Source organism: Hypomesus transpacificus, chromosome 24 (genome assembly GCF_021917145.1).
Source record: "Hypomesus transpacificus isolate Combined female chromosome 24, fHypTra1, whole genome shotgun sequence".
Lineage (NCBI taxonomy): Eukaryota > Metazoa > Chordata > Actinopteri > Osmeriformes > Osmeridae > Hypomesus > Hypomesus transpacificus.
This window is the reverse complement of record NC_061083.1, coordinates 2,397,546-2,421,173: the sequence shown is the minus strand read 5'-3', so window position 1 is coordinate 2,421,173 and position 23,628 is coordinate 2,397,546. Positions and strand designations below refer to the sequence as shown.

General features: G+C 47.1%; 5 protein-coding genes and 1 long non-coding RNA gene across 7 annotated transcripts; 3 read left to right on the top strand and 3 right to left on the bottom strand.

The window, feature by feature from the left end:
* Positions 1-658: 658 nt before the first annotated feature.
* LOC124486674 (atypical chemokine receptor 2) lies at positions 659-3,002 on the bottom strand. Its single transcript, XM_047048433.1, has 2 exons — positions 2,814-3,002; positions 659-2,720 (listed from the first exon to the last, which is right to left on the bottom strand). The coding sequence occupies exons 1-2, from the start codon at positions 2,821-2,823 to the stop codon at positions 1,594-1,596; spliced, it is 1,137 nt and encodes a 378-aa protein (XP_046904389.1). The 5' UTR covers positions 2,824-3,002; the 3' UTR covers positions 659-1,593.
* A 73-nt stretch (positions 3,003-3,075) lies between these two features.
* On the top strand, positions 3,076-5,410 carry LOC124486676. Its single transcript, XR_006958291.1, has 4 exons — positions 3,076-3,175; positions 3,843-3,931; positions 4,538-4,651; positions 5,337-5,410. It is a non-coding gene; the product is annotated as an uncharacterized LOC124486676 (long non-coding RNA).
* Positions 5,411-6,110: 700 nt separating this feature from the next.
* On the bottom strand, positions 6,111-7,213 carry mif (macrophage migration inhibitory factor). Its single transcript, XM_047048503.1, has 3 exons — positions 6,922-7,213; positions 6,545-6,717; positions 6,111-6,382 (listed from the first exon to the last, which is right to left on the bottom strand). The coding sequence occupies exons 1-3, from the start codon at positions 7,027-7,029 to the stop codon at positions 6,316-6,318; spliced, it is 348 nt and encodes a 115-aa protein (XP_046904459.1). The 5' UTR covers positions 7,030-7,213; the 3' UTR covers positions 6,111-6,315.
* A 28-nt stretch (positions 7,214-7,241) lies between these two features.
* On the top strand, positions 7,242-12,589 carry si:dkeyp-121d2.7 (zinc finger protein 696). 2 transcript variants are annotated; one of them, XM_047048501.1, is made up of 5 exons: positions 7,242-7,622; positions 8,071-8,403; positions 9,886-10,136; positions 10,686-10,791; positions 10,971-12,589. In XM_047048501.1, the coding sequence occupies exons 2-5, from the start codon at positions 8,109-8,111 to the stop codon at positions 12,062-12,064; spliced, it is 1,746 nt and encodes a 581-aa protein (XP_046904457.1). In that variant the 5' UTR covers positions 7,242-7,622; positions 8,071-8,108; the 3' UTR covers positions 12,065-12,589. The 2 variants fall into 2 exon arrangements, with proteins under 2 accessions (XP_046904457.1, XP_046904458.1); XM_047048502.1 differs by lacking the exon at positions 7,242-7,622 and having other exon boundaries at positions 8,318-8,420.
* A 527-nt stretch (positions 12,590-13,116) lies between these two features.
* Positions 13,117-15,630, bottom strand: LOC124486620 (endonuclease domain-containing 1 protein-like). The gene is made up of 2 exons (XM_047048350.1): positions 14,203-15,630; positions 13,117-13,852 (listed from the first exon to the last, which is right to left on the bottom strand). The coding sequence occupies exons 1-2, from the start codon at positions 14,491-14,493 to the stop codon at positions 13,226-13,228; spliced, it is 918 nt and encodes a 305-aa protein (XP_046904306.1). The 5' UTR covers positions 14,494-15,630; the 3' UTR covers positions 13,117-13,225.
* Positions 15,631-16,453: 823 nt separating this feature from the next.
* Positions 16,454-23,097, top strand: LOC124486619 (zinc-binding protein A33-like). Its single transcript, XM_047048349.1, has 6 exons — positions 16,454-17,041; positions 18,356-18,451; positions 19,433-19,666; positions 20,085-20,107; positions 21,370-21,485; positions 21,668-23,097. Exons 1-6 carry the CDS (start codon positions 16,535-16,537, stop codon positions 22,216-22,218), a joined length of 1,527 nt encoding a protein of 508 aa, XP_046904305.1. The 5' UTR covers positions 16,454-16,534; the 3' UTR covers positions 22,219-23,097.
* The last annotated feature ends 531 nt before the right edge of the window (positions 23,098-23,628 follow it).

Genomic DNA, 23,628 nt, shown 5'->3' with positions numbered 1-23,628 from the left:
AGGGCGCTCATATAAAACCATCTAACCCATACACGGTGTTAGATCAAATCCCGTGTACGTGTGGTACACAGCAAAGGGCAGGCTACACATGGTAGCGGAGTTCAGTTCGAAACAAATCTACTTTCGCAACTAAAGGTCGCCACCTACTGGCAACAAATATGAATGTATTTCTACACAAAATGAGGTTGGCAAGATAAATGCAACTACCTCCCTTTGAAGGCCATGAGCTGTTACCTGTATGTCTAACAAATTCTGAGATATATTGTCTTGTTTCTGAGGCTTCTATTGAGGACCAAAGTAGTCCAAATTAAATAGACCAAGTAATACAATTTGTTAGTTAATGAGGCTGCGAGCTTCATGGGAAGACGCAGTAGTTTGTGGGCTTATCCAGTAAATATTCTAAAAACATACATTGTGTACATGTGGGTGGAAAAACTACTGCCAATGTGACGGAAGCATGCAGCGAATTGCATTCTACTCTACTAAATTCCCATTGTTCAACGTGCAGCAAGCACTCTTAATTACATTGGAGATGGTTGATTGAAATGTCAAACTGTGTCAATGTCAAACGCAAACTAGGCCTACGTCAAATGTCAATAATTTGACATTTAATTAATTTGGATGACTTTTATCCAAAACGAAGTACAAATAGTACAGACACAATATTGTAGATCAAGAATCAAAAGTGCATACTCGGTCAGTGTCAAGTAAAAGTCTGTATTTGCTAGCAACATCGTAAAGTAACATCTCAGCTAATGTAGCCTACTACATTTACATTTAGTCATTTTTATTATTGTAGTCATACTACAATCCTACAATGATTTAAAAAGTATAGCAACATTAACATCTGATGAATTTAAGGTGAACTCAAATAGTAATACAGCAGTGCAGTCTGAGCATCTCAGTTCATCAACTAGCCTTACAATGACTTCTGCATAACAGGAGTGCATATTAAAGTGCCATGCCTAGTACAATGCAGCAGACAGAACATATCTTTGCGACATCAGCTACTCATGAGTGCAGTTTCATGCCATACACCAACATGGCAAACAAGACTATAATGTCACATAATGAATAAACATAGTAGCCCCCTTCTGTCTAAATTGTAGTACGTCCATTTTGCCTAATCGCATCATGGTGTGTTCATATAATTTCTGAAATGATCTGTATTACATGCTAGGCCTACTAAGAGTTGTCTTTATGGACACCCATAAAGCCAAAGGACATAGGGTTGGATCCACAAGTTAGATTTTTGGAAATGCTGGAAGAATTAGCATGCTGCTTTTGTTCTTACTGACACCATTGGTTATAATGTAATGAAAACAGAAGCTGAAAAGTGATATTTTTATTCTGCAAAACTGTACTGGATAAAATAAAATAGAACTTGCATGGTTCTTCCTCAAGGAAAAAAAATCAAGGATACTGATAAAAAATAGTTGTGCTGACATTATGAAACAATTAGGAAGGGTGTTGTCAACCTTATTTCCTGAACAGATCAGCAATTTTTAAGCAAACACAAGATTCCACACACGCATTCGCACTAGTTTCTTCATTGTGTTTTAGCAAGCCTTATCATAGCCATTCATATCTTCTTCATGACAGACTCTCAGTGGCTTTATGAAGTTCATTTGCTGTATTTTGGTGGTGACACTGAACTGCTTTTAGCTCAACACCATCTCCATGGACTGAGGAGAAATCTGTACTGTTGGTTCCCTCCAGAGTATACTCAGTAGCAGTTTGACATCTCCCCACACACATTCTGGCGAAACACCTCCAAACCCTCCTGTTAACATATCCATACACAATAGGGTTGATAAAACTATGACTGAAAGCAATGCATTCGGTGATCTGAATGGCAAATTCCAGGTTATGGTTGGAGTCACAGCTCCATGCTTGCCAGATCTGCACAGAATGCAGAAACAACACACAGTTGTAAGGAAACCAAAGTACAAAGAATACTACCACAACCACCAGAAGTTTGTGGGCACTTGATTTCCCCCGCGGCGTGAGCTTGGTTATGGCACAGCAGACTCGCATGTAGCAGAACAGAAGGATTGAAAAGGGTACGAGAAACCCAAAGATGTTCAGCTGAAACTTTTTAAAGATCATCCAAGTGTGGTGGTCTTCTCCAAAATTGTAGGAGCAAAGTTTCTGTCCATTGCTGTCGATCTCTTCGACAAAGGTCCAAGATGGTACTGCAGCCAATGAAGATAATATCCAAATCACAGAGCAAACTATTGGAAGTCTTACTGGTGATGAGTGGGTCCTCCCTGACAAGTTCCATTTCACACCTAAATATATCTCCAGACCTAAACAAATAGTAAAAAGTATACTGCTATACATAGTAGCAGTGTGAATAGCTGTGACTGTCTTACAGACAATGTTGCCAAAAATCCATTCACTGTGAGCATAAATAGCATAAAACGGCAATGTGATTGTAAACAAAATACTGGACATGGTAATGCTCATTGGTAATATCTTTTGCGGGAGTTTTGATTTGACCGAGGAGAAAATAAAAAGCATATTTCCGATAATGCTGAGCAAGCAAATAATGCTTTCAGCAAGGACTAGAAAATTCCGGCCAAATGCTTCGCCCTGAGTATTTTCACACGGCCAAAAACCATTCATATAGTCATAATAATAGCTGTAATCATAGTCAACATCAAAGTAAGTGTCATCAATTGAGGACGAAGTTTCTATAAGTTCCATGGTTGTTTTGCCTATCAGGAGAAACATGAAATTGTTTTCAAACTCAAACACTGTATGCAAATACAAATAAAATATTCTTAAAATACTTAAAATATTTTGCCTACCTTGCAGCATATCTAAGTGTCACAATTTGACAACAGAACAACTTCTGATTGGTCCAGAACGGCACAGCAATGGGCAGACTCCAGAGTGAAGGAAGTCTGAAATGACACTACCTATCTTCCAAACCTTCCACTAGATCAGTCTAATCTGCTTCATCTGTTCATGTTAACTCTTTGGGTTACTGATTACCATTGTAACGTTCCCCAGTCTTGTGTTGTTGGCTGTCTGTGTGTTTCCCTTTAAGGATCCCCCTCTGATGGTTGCTCTGGCTCCTCCCCCCTCCTCAGGGCCAGCGTTTGCTACAGGCCAACTAGGCAGCCGCCTAGGGCGCCATGAAGAGGGGGGCACCAAATACCGAAGTGCGGTGCGTGGGGGGGGGGGGCTGTTGGCTGTGGTCTGTTACTGTGTTGCTCTCTGTGTTACGCTCTGTGTTGCTCTCTGTGTTACTCTCTGTGTTACTGTGTTGCTCTCTGTGTTAATGTGTTGCCCCTGTGTTACTGTGTTGCTCTCTGTGTTGCTCTCTGTGTTGCTCTCTGTGGTGCTCTCTGTGGTGCTCTCTGTGTTGCTCTCTGTGTTACCGTGTTGCTCTCTGTGTTGCTCTCTGTGTTGCTCTCTGTGTTACGCTCTGAGTTGCTCTCTGTGTTACTCTCTGTGTTACTGTGTTGCTCTCTCTGTTACTCTCTGTGTTGCTCTCTGTGTTGCTCTCTGTGTTACTGTGTTGCTCTCTGTGTTGCTCTCTGTGTTGCTCTCTGTGTTGTTCTCTGTGTTGCCCTCTGTGTTACTGTGTTGCTCTCTGTGTTACTGTGTTGCTCTCTGTGTTGCTCTCTGTGTTGCTCTCTGTGTTGTTCTCTGTGTTGCCCTCTGTGTTACTGTGTCGCTCTCTGTGTTGCTCTCTGTGTTGCTCTCTGTGTTACTGTGTTGCTCTCTGTGTTGCTCTCTGTGTACTTTGTGCTACACATTTAGTGTAAACCTATTTTCATTTGTTATCAGTCTGTGTGACAGACATAACGTGTATTCTTTTCTGTTCCCAGGGAGGAGGGGAAAGCGCCTTGGAAGTGCTTAGGCAAGAGGCCCATGGGCATACATTACCCGTAGCTGTAACCTTGTCTATGCACACAAGGTGAGACCTGGGCAGACCATCCCCTGTATTTTTGCTTAGTGCGCCGACTGGCTTGTCAATCAGGGATGTGATTTATTTTACTTTCTTTGCTTTGGTTCCGTCCAGCCCTTTTCCCCATATTAACGTGTATAGCAAATAAACAGCCCCCGTAAACGGTACCACTGTCTTTGTGTCCTTTCCTCACACCTACGACCCCACACCTGTTCTCTGACCCCACACCTGTTCTCTGACTCCACTGGGGGGCCTACTAGCAGCGGGGCGTTGCTTTCCCTCCTCCAAGAGGCGTACGTAACAACCATAAATGGAAAAACAGACATTTTGTGAAAATAAGCAAACATCTAGAGCCTTACATAGGCTACTGTAAGCTTAAACTCCCGGTTAGGGAGTTTGCAAAATAATGGAAAATTACCAACATATTTACAGTCATTTTCATGGGTCTCAGGAGATGGAGCCCCAGAGAGAGAGAAGGAATTGATCCGAGGATTGATTTTTCAGATGCAATCTTCTCACTAACTCATCTCTTGACAGACAGCTATGTGTATGTGTTTTGTGTGTTTGTGTTTTCATGTGTGTGTGTTTGACTGACTGTGTTTTCTTACCTGAAAGGTAGTACTCTCAGAGATGGCCGTCGCAAACACATGGCAGAGGGGAAAGATAAGTTTGGTGGACACACACACGCAGAAGACAGCTGAGTGGGACAGGCCAGACAGTACTAAACAGGTATGCTGAGGTTTCTACCTGGTGGTAATGCAAGGAACTGCATTCCTGGCATCAGGTCATCCTAACATGGGCTGCTTACTTCCTTTGTTCTGAGTTCTTACTAGGGGTGGGGGATAAACAATAATAATATGTAAGCATATATTGAATTGAAATTTGATGAAAAATAATAGACGGTAAGCTGTACATGTCTGTTTAATATTTAACCTTGCTGCAGAAACAAATTGTGGTGTAGTGGGTTGAGAACAAGGGCCTAAACCACAACAACCTGGGTTCAAATCCAGCGCAGAGCGTAGTAGCAAACCCTTCCGTGGGCCCAGATCCCTGTAACTGCTGCCCACTCCTGGGTTGGGGTGTTAGAAAACCAGAAGAAAGCAGGGCACCCCTGTTAGCTCACTGGGTTAGTCTGCATGCTCTAAAACCTCGGGCTGCACCGCAACAGCCTGGGTTCACATCCAGCCTTCCCCCTTTTCTGTAAATCTTCCTCCCTCTCCATTATTTTCCTGTCACACTTCAATTAACTGTCCAATCCAGCATGTCAGACAATCCACAACTCAATTAACTGAGGGAAACAACCACACAACAAGTGTGTCTGTAGTTTCCTACAAGATGTTGAAGGAAAGGTTTTCAAAACTGTCTTTGGTAAAATGGTTCAAGCCAATGAATAATTGAATGTCGAAATTCACAGGGATATTCTCATGAACAAACATCAGCCATGCCCGTCGAATGTTTGGTTCCTTGGGAAGACTATGGAAAAGTGTCAGCATTCCCTGTTCAGCCTGGAACACTGCATTTACGACCGTGGTCTATTTTCAATATCCTTGAAAAACTTCAAAACGTTCTATTTTGTAATTCCTGTAACTTGTAATAAAAAAAAAAAATGTATATTTGTTTTAAATGTAATATTGAATCGAAATTTGATTAAAAAAATTCTGGGGGAGCCTGCAACCCTGGAGCATTGACAGTTACAGACCTTCAAGCTCTCCATATTGTCTGAGAGAATGAATCAAACAGAACGTGATTGAATAAAAAAATGGGTACAAATAAAAGTAACGAGCGTAATGTAGCCGAATTAAACAGAGTAAAACAGATTTTCATAACAAATACAGGCTAGTAGAATTAAAGTAAAATGTTGCATTGAAACTACTTTTACAAGTACAATTTATTTGAAAAGTTAACGGGTAAATATAACGCGTTCCTACCCACATCTGGATTTAGAACCACGTAGGATTTATAGATTGAATGCCAGGAATCAGCTGAGAGGAATACCAATAAGTGTGTGTGTGTGTGTGTGTGTGTGTGTGTGTGTGGGGGGGGGGGGGGGGGGGCTCAAGTGAGCCAGTGTAGCTGACCCTCCCCACCCCCCATACACACACACAGTATTTATATGGCTATGCTGTCAGCTTCTTAAATTGAATTATGAACACTATCAAAACAAAAATATGAATAACAAACAAATGGCTTCTAATCAGGGTTCACTTTATTTTAACTTCAAATTGAATCCAGAAAGTGCAAAGCAAGGGTTTGTTACAATGCAAAGGTACAGCCAAGTGCATTCATGACTACACTGCGTTAGCCTAGTAGTGCTCGTTGTTTTTGCTTTAGCTAGTCCTCCAGCGACTGGTCCGTGTAGTGTGGGTGTAGGAAGGTCCGTCAACACCGACAGCTCAGCCAAAAGTGGAGTTGTTCCATGCAACGTTTGCTCCTTCCATGTCAAAGAAGTTCACATAGATCCTGGAACAGAAGCAGTATATGGGCCATTTAGCATGTTTCTGTACTAACCATGTTTAGCACTGGGATGAAAACAGCCAGCTCAGTGAATGCTGCGTGTTGCTTGTGTGTACGCTCACTGTGTATAGGCCTGTGTACGTGCAACTTCGCATGTGCCTGTCGTACCTGTCTGGGGAAATGCTCAGGTGTTTGTTTAGCAGGCCACACAGTAATTTGGAGTACTGTTTGTTCTGAGCTCCATTGATCTTCCCAATGCTGTGCAGCGAACAAAGAGCGCAAGGGTCACCTTTTCCCCCAAACATCATCATCTGGTCGGGGACGATGTGCACAGCAATGTACTGAAGAAACAGACACAGACACACACACAGTATATATATTAATGTGCGCGGCCGTGACTGGTTCGATTTCACAAATATGCAACGTACAATCACCCCAGCGTCCAAGTTAAAAGATCAGACCTATTTGCGCATGCTCGACGTTCAATAAGCAGTATTCCTCGAGGATACGGTCTATGTGGTGATGGAAAGGGTCTCTAAACTGACCTGTGCAGGTTTCCCCATAGCTTTAGCCAATTCTTCTGTGGCTTCCGACAATAGTGCAGGTGGGACATCACTCTTGGCCACATTAGTATTCACCAAAAACATCGGCATGATTTCTTCTTTCAAGTGATTTCTTTCTGCCTGAGTCAGAAAGCCTATAATGACGAGTGACGAGAGTGCGTGCTTCTCATGCAAAAAAAGGAAAGTATTTCTTCTTCGTCAGAGTGCTTGATGCGATGACCTACACGTTGGCTAGGCTACTGCGCCCCAAGCATTCTGGAGGATGGACCCTCCTGGAAGTTAACTACAAGGCAAAAATCCCGTCATTTGTGTTTTTTTTTTTTTTTTACATTCATTGTATACGAATTTGAATAACATGAAAGTTTTAGAGGTCAAAAATAAAAATGACGAAGAAAAATCTAAAAATCTAAATGTAATTGCCTCTTGCCCACTTCAAATCCGCCGGGTGCGGCTGTTCTCGAGTGTACGGTAGCGTGCACTGCGCATGCTCATGTCGTCAAGCATCCTCCAAGAGGTGGTGAGGAGGAGGAAAACAGTGCTTGGAAGGGAGGACGTAAAGTTGGATTTATATTCCCTTTGTCATTACCGTCTCCTGGCTACAGCCGCCAGCCTTGTCGTGAGTCTTCGAAACCAAGCTGCATTCCGCTCTGATAGCTTATTTACTCGATATCTACGAGAACACGGTACGTACGCTTTTAATCGCTCAGCTAAAAAATTTAGTGCTGCTTAGCTCCACCAGGCTCACCAGTGCCGCGACGACGCTAGCTGCCTGCTACACTAGCTCCAAGTTCGAGAAGGGTGGCTGCCAGGTAGTCCGAATACAAGTCGTCTAGCGCAGCTGCCTCGTATTGGTGACCTATTATTAATGATAAGTTGGCTAGCGAGATCGTATGCCTTTGTAGTGCTATCGTTTATAGTACATGACTGTTGCTTAATTTTGACCTTAACTAGCTAGCAGTCCAACTAGCTTGCTAGTTTTGCGATAACATTCAAATGTTGGCGTCCTGTTGTCGATCGTTAAAGACGGTAATGCCTTTCTAAAGTTGTTAGCTATTACTGTAGCTTGTTACCGTTTACAACGTGGATTTCATAACGCTTCTGAAGCTAACGTGGCCATATTGTGTGTTTTAGGGCGCTAAATAACTTTGAATATCACCCCGATCGAACCCATGGAGGACTCTGTGACAACGTTCGAGACCCACCTCACCGCAGTCATGGACAGTCTGATCCGCGCGTCAGTGTGTGAAATCACCAAACTGTTCCAGGACACAGTCAACGATTACCTGGTGGAAATCTCTCTCAACAGGAAGGAAAACGATGCCCTTAAACTTAGACTCAGACTGACCGAAAACAAGTTGAGAAACGAACGCAAGTACGGAATGGGATGGGCAGCGGATCGTCGCAATTCCGGTCTGGCGGTGACGGAGGACGGTGGGCGGAAAAAACGAAAAATTGAAGTGCCCCGTAAGTGTTCATATTTTGTAAGTATAGCCACAGAAGCATCACATACCATATAGTATCAGGCTATCATGTGTTTGCCCTGTGCGTTATAGAAAAAAATGCCTAAGTAAGTAAATGCATAACATTTTTGTTCATCATTGTGCATTTGTTATTAAAGCTTTATATCCATGTAATAAAGAAAGCAAAATAAGGTTATAATGACTCTGTAAAGAGGAGAGTACAATGCTTATGTGACGACGGACATGTTTTGTTGGACGCCATCTGGCAGGAGCTGAGCTGTCTTTCTCCCTCCTTCCTCCTCCTCCCCTTTCCCTCCTACTCCTCTCTCCCTCCCCCTTCCTCTGTCCTTCAACTCCCCCGCTCCTCTCTCCCTCCGCTGCATTTTGTCCCTCCCACTCCTTTCATTTCACGCGCTCCCTCCCTCATCCGTCTGTGCTCCCTGTGCCTGCCCCCACCTCCTCCATTTCTCTTGCTTCCTCTCCCATCCCCCCCCCCCCCACCTCTCTCCTCCCACTCCTCTCTCCTTCGCGCTCTCCTTCCCCTCCCCCACCTCCTCTGCCACGAACCCCCCCCCCCCACCCCCTCTCTCCTCCCACTCCTCTCTCCCTCGCGCTCTTCCTTCCCCTCCCCCACCTCCTCGTTCCCCCTCCCCTGCCCCCCGCTCCTCTCCCCACCCCCCGCGCTCCTCCCACTTCTCTCTCTCCTCTGCGCTCTCCTTCCCCTCCCCCACCCGGCTTCACTCCTCTTATGCTTTGTGACTCTCCCTCTACTGCCTCCTCCTCTCCCGCACCGTGCTTCTACCCACCCCCTGCCTCCTCCACTTATCTCTCTCTCTCTCGCTCTCTCTCATCTGTGCCCCTGCCTCACCCTCCTCTCCTTCACGCTCTCTTCCGTCCTCTGCTTTTCCCCCCCTTCTCTCCTTCATCATGCTCTCTCCTTTCTCTCTCCCTCTTACCCCGCCTAATTATTACCCTCACACCCCCCCCTTCCCGTGCTTCCCTCCTCTGTCCTCCCTCTCCTTCATCACGTCCTCTCCCTCCCCTTTTCTCTCTCCCGCTCCCCCCCGTCTGTCCCTCCCCCTCACCTCTCCGCCCTCTTCTCTCGATCATGCTCTCTCCCTCTCCCCTCTCCCCCCCCCCCCCCCCCCCCCCCACACACACTACCTCGCTCCCTCGCCTGTGCCCGCCCCCCGCCACTTCTCCGCCCTCATCCCCCCCTTAATGACACATTCTCCCTCTCCTCCTCTCTCCCTGCCCCCACCCCGGCAACGTCTCTCCCCCCCCCCTTCCTCCCCCGTCCTTCTCCGCCCTCTTCTCTCCTTCATGACACACTCTCTTCTCCTCTCTCCCTGCCCCCACGCCAACCCCCCCACCACTCACACACACACATCTCTGCCCCCTCTTCCTTCCTTCGTTCCAACCCCCCCCCCCCATACCTCCCCCCCCCCCCCCTCCAATACCCAATCCTCCCCCCCCCCCCCCCCAGGAGGCCAGCAGAAGCTAGGACCGGCAGCAGCCTATGGGAAAGGCTGGCCCGGAGGCGTGTGGGAGGAGGGAGGAGGTGCAGCTGCAGGCATGGTGGCTGGAGGAGGAGGGAGGAAGGAGGCCAGGGAGATGTACCTCATCCAGTTCCCCGGGGAGGGGGAGGAAGAGGAAGAAGAGGAGGGAGAGGAGATGGAGGAGGGGGAGGGCAGCCTTGCCGGAGAAGGGGAGGAGACGGGCAACATCAAAGAGGAGGTGAGAGAGAGAGAGAGAGATAGAGCGATCGTGGAGAGGAGCAGCTAGGAGAATGTGGCACAGCATCGCTGCGTCAGAGAGCAGCTTTATAAAAAGAACACTGTGTGTATATCCGCATGGCAGGAGAGCGCGCCGTGTGCTCCTGGTTTTGGTTTGGAGTCCCAGCGACTCCGCAGTGTTGGGTTCTGACGGGAAAAGTATTGATTTGCTATTCATGTGTCAGTAGTAGCTGAGGAGCTCATTCACCGGGGCACTCCAACCTCAAGTGTAGGACATGAAAGTACCTTTTAGAGGGGAAAAGCTGATTTATATTCCTGCACACGACAGAGAGGACTGACAGACATGTTAGCTGTTGATGTCAGTACCGTTTAAACCTTACACCCATACACGCTAGTGTGAAGGATATCCACATCACTTGGAACCTGGGTAATGTAGTCTTCTGGGTGTTGTCCCTATAAATAGTCATTGGGTGATGTGCGGTTGTTGTTGTTGTTTTTTTGTTGCCTGATCTGTAGTTCTTGGGTAATGTAGTTTTCTTTGTTTGTGTAGACTGGGGAGGTGGAAGGGAGCTACCAGACAGCTTCTCTGCGGCTGATCAAGGAAGCCCTGAGGATGGACCCACCTGATCACACCAGGTCCAGATCCCACAGCGAAGGTACCAGGGTCATGAGGTCAACTAGAGACCAACCCGAACCAAAACATGATCACACATATGCTCAGGCCTGACAAGGAAAGGGAACTCTAGATTGTTTCAAAGATGTGAACCATGGGTTGATTGCATTTCTCCCCCCAAATCCCCCGCACTTCTGTCTCCCTTTCTCTCGCTCCTCACAGCAGGCGAGGTGGAGAGTCCCGCAGGGCCAGACGGGGCCAAGCGCTCCTTGGGCGCGAGGTCAGGAGAGGGGAACGAGGAGGAGGAGGGCTGGGAGGTGGCCTCTTCCCCCACAGAGGACTCCCAGGGAGGCATGAGCGTGGAGGAGCTCAGCGGCCTGGAGACTGCCCTGAGGGCCGAGAGGGGCCGGGAGATAGCGGCCCTCAGGGGCCCCTCGCACCCCGTGACCGCCGACCCGGAAATCATCCCCGGCAGCGAGTACAGCCTGGCCCCGAAGTACATCGGCCTGGACGGCCTGGAGCAGGACGGGGGCCTGGAGCCGCCCGAGGCCCCCGACGGGGAGGTGGTGGGGCCCGAGGGGGCCCTGAGGCCAGGCTGGGTGAGGAGACTGAGGGACGGGGAGGAGGCGGGGCTGGAGGTGGGGGTCGAGGCGGGGGCCGGGGCGCCGGCGGGGGCCGGGGCGCCGGCGGCGTCGGCGGAGCTGGCCGGCCACGAGGAGGCGCACCACCTGGAGGGCCCGGGCAGCGTGGACGACAGCGGGGAGGAGGAGACGGGCGACCTGCTGCACTTCTGCCCCCACTGCGGCGGCGGCTTCTCCTCCGAGGCCGAGCTGGAGGAGCACCCGTGCCCCCTGGGGGGCGCCCACCTGGCGGGGGCCGGCGCGGAGGACACGCCGTTCCCGTGCTCCTCGTGCGGCAACACCTTCAGCCACGCCTGGGCGCTGAAGAACCACGAGTGCGCCTGCGCCGCCGAGCGGCCCCACCACTGCGAGCTGTGCGGCAAGCGCTTCACGCACACGCGCTCGCTGGAGCGCCACCAGGCGGTGCACACGGGCGAGCGGCCGCACCGCTGCCCGCAGTGCGGCCGCAGCTTCAGCCGCCTGGGCAACCTGGAGCGCCACCTGCGCATCCACACGGGAGAGCGGCCGTACGGCTGCGAGGCGTGCGGCAAGCGCTTCAGCCGCGTGGAGTACCTGAAGAGGCACCAGCTCATCCACAGCAGCGAGAGGACGGCGGCCCACCAGTGCGCCCAGTGCGGCAAGAGCTTCAGCGAACCGGAGCAGCTCAAGAGCCACCAGTGCTTCATCAGCATCTGACCTCCGGCCTGCTTTTCCCCCCTCGCCCCGCCCCCCGTCCCCTCATAACCCCTCCAACCACCCCAACCAGTGGTCCGTGCTGCCGTTGAAGGATGCGGAGGGTGTAACCCCCGGGTGATGAAGAGATGCCTGCTCTTCTCGCCTCCCGAGGGGGGACTCATAAAGTTGGCTCCAGTTCAATCGATATGTATGGGTTGTGATGACTGTGGATGTACGATGAACGTGCTGATTTGTCCTCGATTGAGAAGGGAATCCGATTGGAGGAGATGCCCCACACATGGTAATTCAGAGACGTTTCCTTGTCGTGTCGAATAAAGACGTTAATTGTACATAGAGATACTCGTTGTGCTTTTAAATTATGTTGATCGACATTGTACAGTGTATCTTTTTATGACGATATTGGTTTTCTCTTGGAAAACATCATGGTCTGGTTTTATCTCAACAGCGAATAAACATTTGGTCTTTTGTACGGTTGGATTTCTGTACTACTTATCTTGAATAAACAGTTGACTTAATGCACTTGCTTGTTGTGTCCTTGAATAAATACTCTGAGGTATGAGACGAAATGAGACTTTTAAAATGTTGTGCTTTTAAATTATGTTGATCGACATTGTACAGTGTATCTTTTTATGACGATATTGGTTTTCTCAGGTGTGTTTTGTTTGGAAAACATCATGGTCTGGTTTTATCTCAACAGCGAATAAACATTTGGTCTTTTGTACGGTTGGATTTCTGTACTACTTATCTTGAATAAACAGTTGACTTAATGCACTTGCTTGTTGTGTCCTTGAATAAATACTCTGAGGTATGAGACGAAATGAGCATGGCTGCTTTTAAAATGTCATTTTAATTTCTTTATACATATACATCTGTTTCATATTGAAACAGATATTGGCACAGCGTTGTATACCTCTCAAGTTATGTATGATAATATAAGTCATGTATGATAATATATGTACTGTTCTAAATCTAAAGGACTACTGTGGTTGAACATCTCGAAGTCAGATCAGCAATGGTCTCTTAACTTTCCAGACAACAGAAACGAGGCATGCTTCATTAGATACACAAAGATTTATTTTCAGTAACCTTATCAAAACAGTGGAGCGGTCATGACAGCTGAATCGGGCAAACTGTATTTGGTGAACGTGCAGGAACACTGACTCAGGGGCTCACTCTTCCCCCCAGGCACTGGTTAGTGAACAGGTGGATGGGTATGGCCAGCCTCTGCCAGAGGATATCCTCCAGGGCGTCCAGGGACATCCTCCTCACATCGTACCCAAGAGAAGAGCCCTTTGCCTCGGGATCCACCGGAACGATCTCCCCCCCGCTCTGTCTGTCATTCCGTCCCACCGCTGCACGCGTGGGGAAGAAGGAGGCGAGCGAGGCGGGGAGGCTGGCGTTGTGGACGGGGCAGCAGTAAGCCGACCACATGTACTCGGGCACGGCCACGCGCTGGTTCATCCAGCGCTCTGTCACATACGGCATAGCCCCCGTGATCAAGTACGCGGGGCCCAGGCAGTAGGCCCCCAGGCGGGCTTTCATCTCGGTCTCCAGCTGGGCCCAGGGACCGGAGTTGGAGCCTTTCCGCTGGGGGACCACGTTGGTCAGGGTGAAGGTGGCCTTGCGGTCCTCTTGGTTCTGGTGGTGCTGGCTGGGGTTCAGGTGGCCCCTGGTGTATGAGGAGTTGGTGTAGTCCTGGAGAACCGCCTGGCTCTCCACAACGTTCTGGTCCACGGGCTTCTTGCGCGGGAAGCGTTTCATCTCCGGGCTGGCACCAGCGAATGCTAGCTAAGAACCCAGAGAGAGGGAGTTTAGTTCCTGTGTTTTATGACCATTCTATTGTGTGTGTGTGTGTGTAAAGAATGAAAGAAAAGAGAGAGAGAGAGTAGGAAACGGAAACCGGAACCTCACCCACTAGGCCTACAACACGTAATCAACAAAAATTACAGTTGAGGTGAGATACCACGCAATTGGTTGCAACAGTTTACTTTTTCCCAACACACTCTCCTTCTCTCTTGGTTTCTGTCTCTCTGACATGCACTCACTTTGTGCAATGTTTTATTAATAGTTTAATACATTAATATCTTAATTAAAAGTAATAAAAAAAATATTGAAAACATTTCTCATCACACACTCGCCTGTGGTTCATACATCCAGTTGCTCTTGGGTCGTTTCCCATCACCATTTGTAAACACGTATGCAGAGTAGAGGGGAACTCTCCGCTGGCGCTGGTACAAACTGGCAAAGTGGTACTGGTTCCGGTAACGCTGGCATATAGGCTGGTACCCCTCACTGCCTACACCTATTGGAGGAACCCCCTTGTAGAAGGACTGGAGGCAGGGACTGAAGTCTCCCACCTCCCCCAGGGACAGGCCCCCGAGACCAGCCAAGAGCAGGAACAAAGCTCCACTGGATGCTGGAAGAAGCATCGTCGTTACACTCTCTCGGGCCCTAAGCCAGATACCAAACTCTCCTTATAAAAGATGAACGCTTGTTTTTTGCCCAGATACTCAACGTTCTCCAAACACAGAAGACGGTCTTCCACAATCTTCTCCCCTCTGCCTAGTCCAGCGTGGTGTGTCTCAGTCCTGAGAGCCCTGTTTACCTCCCCTCAGGCTCACTATCACTGCCAGTCAAAGATACTAGACTGGTGTAGGTGACTAGGGTTATATAGTCTCCAGAGAACAGTATACAGTGCGGGTGATAGTTTCTGTTTCCACCCCCCAACTCCCTTCTGCTTTTATGAGATGTTTTTAAACTTCCCCCAGGTGACCAAGTGACCAGCACAATGGCCTTCTAGGAAATGGGAATGCAATAACCTCTCTAAATGACTCATCCACCAAATGTAGCCTTTACATTTAGTCATTTAGCAGACGCTCTTATCCAGAGCGACTTACAGTAAGTACAGGGACATTCCCCCCAAGGCAAGTAGGGTGAAGTGCCTTGCCCAAGGACACGACGTCCGGGTGTATACAATACATACACCTGAAAACTGATTCGAAATAATGATCTACTGTAAATGTGAAGCTATTGTAAATCTTTGGGTTCCTTTATTGCCTTCTAGTGGACACAGGAGGGTACGACATGCCACACTGTCAGCATTGTGACCCCACGCACCCCTCACGCAAACGTTTCAGCCTCCTGCCATAAAAGGTATCCAAACATAGGGGGCCCTCCATCAAGACTGACAAGGAGTTTCTTCTTCTAAGCACTGCTCTAAGCCATCAGACTCCTCAACACCCTAAGTCTGGACGGACATTCCCCTCACACACACACACACACACTAGCACACACAGTTATTGCTTATTTAAATGTTTTTGCAATTTTGAACTATCTGGCGCTGCTTGTACATGTTCACACAGGTTCACTTGATGTAGTCCTGTGTAGGTCTGTCTTGGTTTGTTCTGTGTAGTCTAAACTTTGTGTTGTTCCATGTAGCCCTATGCTCCTGAGGAAAGTCGTTTCGTCTCACTGTGTGGGCTACTGTATTAGCTGTATATTTAAAATGACAAAGTCAGACTAAAGAGCTTGAACTCCAGAGAAAGAAAAAAAAAGTCGAGAGCGAGAGAGAGAGAGAGGGGGGGGGGGGAGAGAGAGAGCATTCACTGCTATATACATGTATTCATTTAGCAGACGTTTTTGTCCAAAGCGACTTCCAAGAGAGAGCTTTACAAAAGTGCATAGGTCAATGATCATAAACAATGAGATAGCCTCAAAAACATTGCGGGTACCCAAAACATGAAGCATACATTGTGAAAAGCAAATAAGTGCCAATTGGAGTGGTACTTTTAAATGGTCATAGCATCAGCGTGTGTTCTGGTCATTTTGCTGCATGACAAAGAGAAACTAGAAGTACTGGTATTGAGGTAAGCCACTGACAAAAAACAGAACACACAGTTACCGGCACCTCACCAACTCTGGTCTGGTCCCTTGATGGCATTATAACAGATTATATCATGTAACAGAAAGGGGCACCGCGCGTGCTGTGTGTCAGTCTTCTATGTGTCAGGCATTTTCCTTTCTCATTTCTTGAAGGTCTCGTGAGCACTGCTGACTCATGAATGATGCTTAGCTCAAGGGTGTGTTGGGGACTTCCAGACGCTCGGGACCTTGTTCACCTGGCTGAACACCTGGCTCCACAGAACTGTCACCTGGACATTCACTAATCACTCTCTGGCCCCTCTCTGAACCCTAACGTTGTCCGATGTAGATCACATATCTGACAGTAGCCCACTTTATAAATGTATTTTACTTAATGTACTTTTCGAGAATTGTTGTTCACTTGGCAGGAAGTTAGAGCAACAGTTTTTCTCCTGCGACGAATTCGTAAGTCTATTTTCAAATGCTTTTGAGACAGACCACACCCTCTCCAACACGGAAGACAGCGAATCAACTTTTTTAGTGCCCCGCACCACCACTTTCACAGTCGGCCGAGTCGGGTGCATGAGTTCAGTATGAGGACAGTTGAGAATGGCGGAGACCACGGCGCTTGAGGAACTGCACACCGAGCTTACCTGCCCCGTGTGTCTGGAACTCTTTCGGGAACCAGTTATCCTCGAGTGCGGGCATCATTTCTGCCGTGTGTGCATTATTAAGTGCTGGGAGGCCAAGGCGGACGAGCTGCCGACCTGCCCGCAGTGCAGAAAGTCGTGCGCCCCTAAACTGCGTCCTAACTCGCTTTTGTGCAACGTAGTGGACAGTGTTAGGAGAGCACAGGCCGTGGAATCAAAACCCGGCATGTCCACGCGAGAAACCGAGGATACGGAGGAATGGAAGCCCGGTTCCAGCATGAGCAGCGTGAGTTCCATCGGTTACTACCCGCAGCGCACCGAGCCGGATCTGTGTGAGGAGCATGAGGAGCGGTTGAAGCTCTACTGCGAGGACGACCAGTTACCGATCTGTCTGGTGTGTGGGATGTCTCGAGACCACAAGACGCACAATGTCATCCCCATCAACGAGGCGTTTGAGAACTATAAGGTAGGTAACTAGAATCACTGTTCGAATGAAACTTTCATTTGCAACGTGATTTGATTGCAAAGTGATAAAATCAGGGGCGTCGTTAAACCCTCTTTACTGGGGTAGGCCTACGTGCCCCAGTATAAATCTGCTGTGCCCCGGTAAAAATAAAAAGTTTGAGTTTTAACAATTTACTTTGTCAGTGCATTCATCTAAATTGATAATCCCAGCAAAAATTAACGCAGTATATTCTGCAATCAACGCTTGTAAAATCAAAGCAGTTTAACCGAAAACAAAAACCGATGCATGCAGAATTCCATTTCAGCGCGCTCTTCTGAACTTGCCAAATAGCCACTGCAGCACACATGCAGAAGTCCAGGTGTCGTAAGGTAGGCAGAGAAAACATTACAACATTTAGTTAATGTAAGTTTTAATTTAATGTAAGTTTCTAAATGATAGGCCTACCGATCATCTTATTTTGACTAAAACATAAAAACTATTACATGAAACTCAAAAAACTGTATTTGCGCTCAAAGGAATGCAAAAAACGTCGTCCCTGAACTGTAGTGGGTTATTCAAAGGGAGTTTCTATAGCCAAATAGGGAAAGGGATATGAATAGGGGCCTGTGCATTAGTAGAGCTTTATATCTAACAACGCCCTTGGATTAAAAGTATTTTAAACTGTAGCGACTTTTCACAATTAAGGATACTGCGTCTGGAATGTTCCACGGGCGTGCCAAAACTTGACGCCGACAGACCATTCCTTTAGTTCCAGAATTCGATCAGTGTGGGCTTACAGCTATAACATGACCCGTTTGAATGGCCGTAGGTTGTTGACAACAATTGGGTCTTTCACTTGGTTAAAGTCGCGTGACACGGCCGTTATTTTCAAAGCAGACCCTCCAAGCCACTTTCGGCTCAAGAGGAATTCAGCATGCTCCTGTTAGTCCTTGGTTCCCAGGCAGCTTTAACCTTTATATTTACCGTTGATGTTTGGTGATAGGCTTCAACCACTCGAAATGTTTTCATAAAACGCATCAACTTTACAAACTGTGTCCTTGTTTTTGTTCCTTCAGGGTCAAATTTAAACTGAAGCCAGTTGGATAGTTCCCCTGATCATATGAACAACATTATGGGTTGTTTTTATCGTCTGGCTGTTCCTAGAAGCTCTGACAGTAATCTGCCCAGAATTTAATCAATCAAGTTACACAGTAGTCTAACACAACCATGTAATCGTGACCCCTGTTCAGCCTCAGTGAGTCTGTTGCAGATTATCAACGATGTGTGTGTGTATATCCAGACTAGTGTTTGTCATACATTTCTCTCGTCTCCCAGGAAAAGCTGTTTCTTGCTCTACAGAAGGTAGAACTACAGACAGAAGAGGCGTCTGTTTTTCAGAGCCAGACAAATGACAAGATCTTACTCATCAAGGTAGCTCATCTGTGTGTGTGTACGTGCATGTGTACGTGTGTGTGTGTGCGTGTGTGTGTGTGTGTGCTCGTGTGTGTTTGAAAGAGACAGAGCGTTTCTTCTTGTATTGTAATACCTATAATTTAAAGTGGCCAAACAACATTCCATAAATTTACCTAGTCCCACCTGAACATGCCTATGGTATGACTTTATAGTTTGTGTTTCCGACTGTGGTGGTAGATAAGTGAGAATACCCCAAACCATTAGTAATGTATAAAGTATAGTGATTGCCATTGATACTTCTAGGATAAGATAATGGCCTACTATTTATCAATTACTAATTCTCCTTTACATACAAATACACGTATTTGTCCTCTCAACATAGGACAGACAAACCAACCCCACACACACACACACACAGACATACACACATAATCAGCACCACACCTTACACCCATAGTAAACAAACACAGAAGCCTCAGTAGATAAGCAGAAATATGGGTGCCTCTACAATGAGCTGTACTATTACATGTCTGCCTGCCTGTCTATCTGTTTATCGCTCCGTCTCTTTCTTTGCCTGTCTGCCTCTGTTTATCTGCCTCTTTTTATATGCCTGCCGGCCTGCCTGCCTCTCTGTTCATCTGTCTGTCTGCCTCTCTGTTTATCTGCCTGACCTGGCACTCGTATAGTCACATCCTGACTCCCATTTTCACTTCTCTTTGTCTTCCTGTCTCACAGGAAGTGGGTTACAGAGTGAGCAATGATGAAAGCATGTGTGTCAATGCAACAGTCATGTGGCAGATGTAGGGCACATGTGACCGTGCAGGGTTGTGTGTGTGTGTTTTTGCATCTAGTTGTGTGTGTGTGTGTGTGTGTGTGTGTGTGCCTGTTTGTGGATACATGTGGATATGTGCATGTATGTGCATTTGTGTGTCTTTGGTGTGTGTGTGTGTGTGCGCGCGCGCGCACTTACCCCTCTTGTTCCCCTCTCTGCTCTCCAAGGAGCGGGCAGCAGAGCAGGAGGGGCGGGCGAGCGCGGAGTTCGCCCGGCTGCGGGACTTCCTCCAGCGGGAGGAGGAGCAGGTGAAGGAGAGCCTGCGGCGGCACAAGGAGGAGACCCTCCACCAGCTGGAGCGAGACTTCACCCACGCCTCGGAGCAGATCAGCCAGCTGGAGAGGACCGCCGACGAGCTGCGGGGCCGACTGAGAGAGGAGGAGAACCCTGCCCAGCTCAAGGTGAGGGAGGGAGTATAGTCGATTATTTATGGCTATCTGTATATTTAGGAAGTTTCACTTATTTAAGCTCAGCATAGATGTAAATTATGTTCTGTGTATTTATATGTCATGTTATGTCATGTGCTTGCGTTGTTTTGTCTTAAGAATTTCAGTGCCCAGTCTGACCTTGTGTTGTTCTGTGTACCTGACAAATAAAAGACTTGAACTTGGAGGGAGGGAGGGAGGGAGCATGATCGTAGAAGGCAATAAAGGCGGAATGTTGGATAGATGGAGGATAAAAAGGGGCAGCAAAAGGGAGTACAGAAAAAAAAGGGATGTTTCCAAGAATGAGTAGAGACTTGTTTGAGTTTGGACTTGTCTAAGCTCAGAATCCTAAATAACAGTTGTAATAACAGTAACAGTCTGTTCTCTCTTCCAGGGAATCAAGGATTTCATTGGCGGGTGAGTAGTAAGGGCACTCATATCTGATTGAGTCAACTCTATTGGCTAACTTTCCTTAATTTCACATGACTCTGTTTATGTTAATTTGTCTCACTCAATAGTTGTGTTTTCCCTGGAACAAATATGTTTACATTTGTTTTTAAATAGGGCTGCAACAACATAACATTGGCCGGGTTTCCCAGATTCGTTAAGAAGCTCTTAACGCTAAGGTCTTCTTAAGAACGTTCTAAGAGCGTTCTAGAGCGCCCTTAGAATGTTCTTAAGACGCTCTTAGCGTTAAGAGCTTCTTAACAAATCTGGGAAACCCGGCGATTTTCGATTCGTTGTGTTGCGCGATTATTACGCCACTCAATATGTCACAGAGATGTTTAAGTTGAGTTTAGTAAAAGTTGAGTTGAGCACGGAGCGGAGGTAGAGGAAAGGCCATCGGAGAGACGTTGTTGAGGCAGAGAAATCAGTACGACCCAAGTCATCCAAGGTGTGGGGGCATTTCACACTAAATACATCGAAAAAGTGTGTTAACTGACCGAGGTGAAGTTAGTTTCATATTAGACATTCGTTCACATTCGGAAGACGCTACTTTGCAGCATCGCGTTAGGGACCGGGTGAAAACAACCCATACCATTTTGATTTTTTTTTTTAAACTTGTATAATATTTTTAGGAATATAAAACCTCAAACAGACACCAGAGTATCTTACAAATGTCTGGTATACTTCCACAGCCTTTACTATTTCAATGAAGTTTCAAATAAAATGATAGAAAATCACTTATCTTTGAAAATAGCTTAATCCTCGCAAATCTTAACTTTTTTCAAAATTGTGTCAAAAAATCTTAAATATACACCAGATTATTCTAATAAAGTCTGGCCTATTTCCACAACCTTTCAATTTTCATAAAGTTTTAAACTAAACTCAAATAAATTGCTCATCTTGGAAAATAGCATTAAATCCACGCTAATATTAATAACTTTTTCAAAATTGTCTGTCTGTTTGTGCACATTCTGAAGATGTTTTGCACTGTGAATTTGCACTGTCAGTTCTGTTTTTGAATAAAGGGTTGGAAATGAATGCCTTTCAAAAAAAAATCGGATTAATCGAAAAAAGAAATCGACAGAGTAATAGATTATTAAAATAATCGTTAGTTGCAGCCCTATTTTTAATTCTCTTCACTTTCCTTAAACAGCAATCAACTCCAGCTCTCTTGCGCTCTATCTGTCTCTTTCTTTCCCTAAACAATCATTTGTTCTGTGTTTTTTGGTCAGAGCTGAGAGTTTATTTCAGCGCCCTCCGGAGGTCAAGGCAGAACTACAACCAGGAGAGTTCCTGGGGCCACTACAGTACCGCACCTGGAGGAAAATGAGCTCCATCCTCCAGCCAGGTACACACCCACACAAACACACACACACATATGCAACCACACATACACAAGCCTGCACCCATTTATATGCACACACTCCACAATAACAATCCCCTGCCTTATCTCAGCACATAGCAACACACCCTAATCACACACATTAGCAACACAATCCCACAAAACGCCGACGTGTGTTTCCTCTCCAGGTGTCACCGATGTGACCCTTGACCCCGACACGGCCTACCCCAAGCTGTGGGTGTCCCCAGCAGGCAGCAGTGTGATGGTGGGGGACATCCAGCCCAACCTGCCCAACAACCCGGAGCGCTTCACCCGCTACAACATTGTCCTGGGCGCCCACGCCCTCTCCTCGGGATGCCACTACTGGGAGGTGGCTGTGGGCCGCAAGACAGCCTGGGGCCTGGGCGTGGCCTCCGCCTCGGTCAACAGGAAGGAGGAGATCAGCCTGTGTCCGGAGGACGGCTTCTGGACGCTGGTTCTGGGGGATGGGAGTGGCTACGAGGCGTGCACCAGCTCAGAAGACACCCCGCTCACCCCCGCCCGGCCCCCCGGTAGGGTGGGCGTGTACCTGGACTACGACCGAGGCGAGGTGGCGTTCTACGACGCGGGGGATATGAGTCATCTGTTTACCTTCACGGGTGCTGCGTTCACAGAGCCTGTGTTCCCCTACTTTAACCCCTGGCCCATCCTCAACGGACGCAACCGAGAGCCCCTCACCATAGTAACCCCGCAGCTGTGAGACCCTCGCCATGGCAACGGCCCTGCTGTGAGACCTTCGCAGTTACCCTGAAAACACTCGGAAGAGGCCTACAAAATAGGCCTAGAACTATCAAAAACCTACCCCAGCATTGAATGTAAAAACATCCTGCTCTTAACAAATACCTTTCATCAAGATGAATGTTCATTATGTGCTAAAGATTGTATCTAACCACAAAATATTCTGCTCATGTACTAATAATATAACATAATATATCAGTGATATAGTCAAGCGGAGGAATAACACTGCAGAGTCATAATAAAATCGCTAGTACTGATAGATATTTTACATATTGAATGGTATATAATGTTATTACTACCCATCCACTGTTGTCCTCAAGTCTGCCTGAGCTTTAGTCATTCTTTCTGCACTCCAGTAGAGGGCGTCCTTACACTAGAGCAGCTGTACCTCCCATGGGATGTTCTCATGCACAGCCGTGGCCAAAAGCATTGGTAGCAACATACATTTTGTGTTTGCAAAGCCTGCTGGGCCTTGGTATAAAATGACTGCTAACATAATTTCATTAAGTCATATCATCAGCACAGGGGAAAGTGTGCACTAGTTCTAGCCAGGTGAAATCACTCCATCATTCTGATTGGATTTTAAGAGCATATTGTCTGCTGTAAAAGAATTGTTTGCCCCCAAAAAGCTTTAACAAATATGAAATGTGCCTCATTGTATTCCAGTATTCTATAGAAACATGTGAAAACATTTTCTTCAAATACTGAACCAGCAAAACACAACATCTGTCATTGCCCAAACGTATGGCCCACTCTGTGACCACACAAGACAGCATCCTGGCAAAAGGCCTAGTTGTGGCACAAGAGAGCATGGTTTGCACAGACACAAAGGCGCTGTTCATCTCTGTAGGTCAGGGGTCGGCAAGTAACTTGGGCCACGGGCCAGTATTTTTCCTCGCCACTAGACGGCGGGCCAGAGTCTGGGTTACTGCCTATTTAGACGCTGCGATAGGTGCCTTTGCGATACGTGCACTCGCAACAACTAGGCCTACATGGAGAATGGGTATGTCTACTACAAATAGCTAACGATAATAAACCATGTGCATGAGCCCATTGGTGGTCTGTTAACGAACTGTATCAACATGGTCGTCACTGTCATCCCAACGTGGTGGGTCGTCATCGTTGGTGCACATAAATACTGTCATCAAGTGAGAATAGGATTACTAGGACCTAGTCAAGGTTTTAATGTGAGGTGAAATCGGAACTTCACATTAATGCGAGCAAAAATTTAATTTTTTACCTGGCTTTTTCAGTTCCTCCTGGGATCTTATCCCTTCCATTTTATTTTTTTCGCTTCAGCTTAATCTAGCTAACTCCCTCCACAACAATAAATTATGGTTTGTGTTTGAGAAACATGCGCGACAACTGAACT